Source organism: Penaeus monodon, chromosome 25 (genome assembly GCF_015228065.2).
Source record: "Penaeus monodon isolate SGIC_2016 chromosome 25, NSTDA_Pmon_1, whole genome shotgun sequence".
NCBI lineage: Eukaryota > Metazoa > Arthropoda > Malacostraca > Decapoda > Penaeidae > Penaeus > Penaeus monodon.
In genome coordinates, this window is record NC_051410.1 from 10,108,948 (window position 1) to 10,110,351 (window position 1,404).

Sequence of the window (1,404 nt, forward strand, 5' to 3'; positions counted from 1 at the left end):
TATATAAATCCTAGTTAGTTTAGCAACATTTTACTTTCCCTCACAAGAAAAATATAAAAAAGGTATTAAAAACTTGAAAAACAATTAACATTACTGTAAGCCTTTAAACCCAAGGTCCTTCCATATCTTCATGCTGCCTTGGAGACAATGGGATAAACACAAACAAACTTACAAACTGAAAAAAATCACAGTCGTCAAGTTTATAACAAAGTCCCTTATAACTGTTCTGCCATTTTCTTGATTTCTTTCCTCAAAATCTTGCCACTTGCATTTTTAGGAATGGCATCCATGAAGACTACTCCTCCATGCAAGTGCTTGTGGTTGCTCACTTTACCTGGAAGAAATGTAGCTAATTTAGATGGGTGGGAAAACATTAAGACATGTCACAGTAAAAAAGAATATTGCTATAATAATACTTTCTAGGGTATTTTTCTTACAGGATTTGCCTCGTAATAATCTCAAAAGGCAACTAATATAAGTGAGGCATTTTGATTTAATCTTTATCAGCATTATATGATGTAATTAATTCCATATCTAATATTTAATTAAAAACTGTCAATTATATCTCCTGTAATGTGAAGCTATTCCTTTTCATTTATACCTTTCTCTAATCTGTCACAATATATTATCTTTGAGAAACTACATAAATGTCATCTGAAAACATCAACACTTACCTGCAATAAACTGCTGTACATCTTCAGCTGTAACATGTGAATCAGGTTTCTTAACTACAAAGGCCGTTGGAAGTTCTCCATAACGATCGTGTTTCTTACCAACAACAGCGGCATCTACAATATCTTCATGCTGCAATAATAATCCTTCTAATTCCGCCGGTGCAACCTGTGAATAAAACCCACATTGCAGAATAACTAGACTATGTGGTAGCTGTTAGCCATGTTTTCTCGTCTTGCTCAGCAGACAAACTGCCTTGTGTATTATGTGCATGACTGTACTTCATGTATATATAGATAGATTTTATTGTTTCACATGGCTATTCACTGTAATGTCTCTGATTACATTAGAATACAAGAGCTCAAAGTGAAAAGGTATTTACTATATAATGTAGTATGGATTTTGCTGGGCATGGTTTGAAGGTATAATATACTTATGATAAAAAAAAATTAAACAATTGATTTTTATCATGCTATCTATTGTCATACATGCTTACCTGCAGTCCTTTGTATTTGATTAATTCTTTAAGCCGATCTACAATATAAAGGAAGCCCTCATCATCAAAGTACCCGACATCACCTGTTTTAAGCCATCCGTCAGCGGCAAAAGTTTCATCAGTTGCCTTTTGATTTCTGAAAAATATCTTGTTCAGTGGCATTGTCCAGAAGGGAGAAGGGGTCATGATCCACTGCTTTCCTTAAAATTCAAGTTGGGGTATGCTTATACTAGTAA

The 1,404-nt window shown here is 34.0% G+C and overlaps 1 protein-coding gene across 1 annotated transcript in view; it reads right to left on the reverse strand.

Annotated features, from left to right (window-relative positions):
- Positions 1 to 84: 84 nt before the first annotated feature.
- LOC119589523 (probable 4-coumarate--CoA ligase 1) overlaps positions 85 to 1,404 on the reverse strand; it is a 13,863-nt gene continuing 12,543 nt past the window's right edge. The window contains exons 11-13 of the mRNA XM_037938124.1: positions 1,169 to 1,304; positions 675 to 840; positions 85 to 334 (exon numbers count right to left, since the gene is read on the reverse strand). Coding sequence (XP_037794052.1) covers positions 216 to 334; positions 675 to 840; positions 1,169 to 1,304 — 421 coding nt within the window. The 3' untranslated portion in view covers positions 85 to 215. The remainder of the gene's footprint in view (positions 335 to 674; positions 841 to 1,168; positions 1,305 to 1,404) is intronic.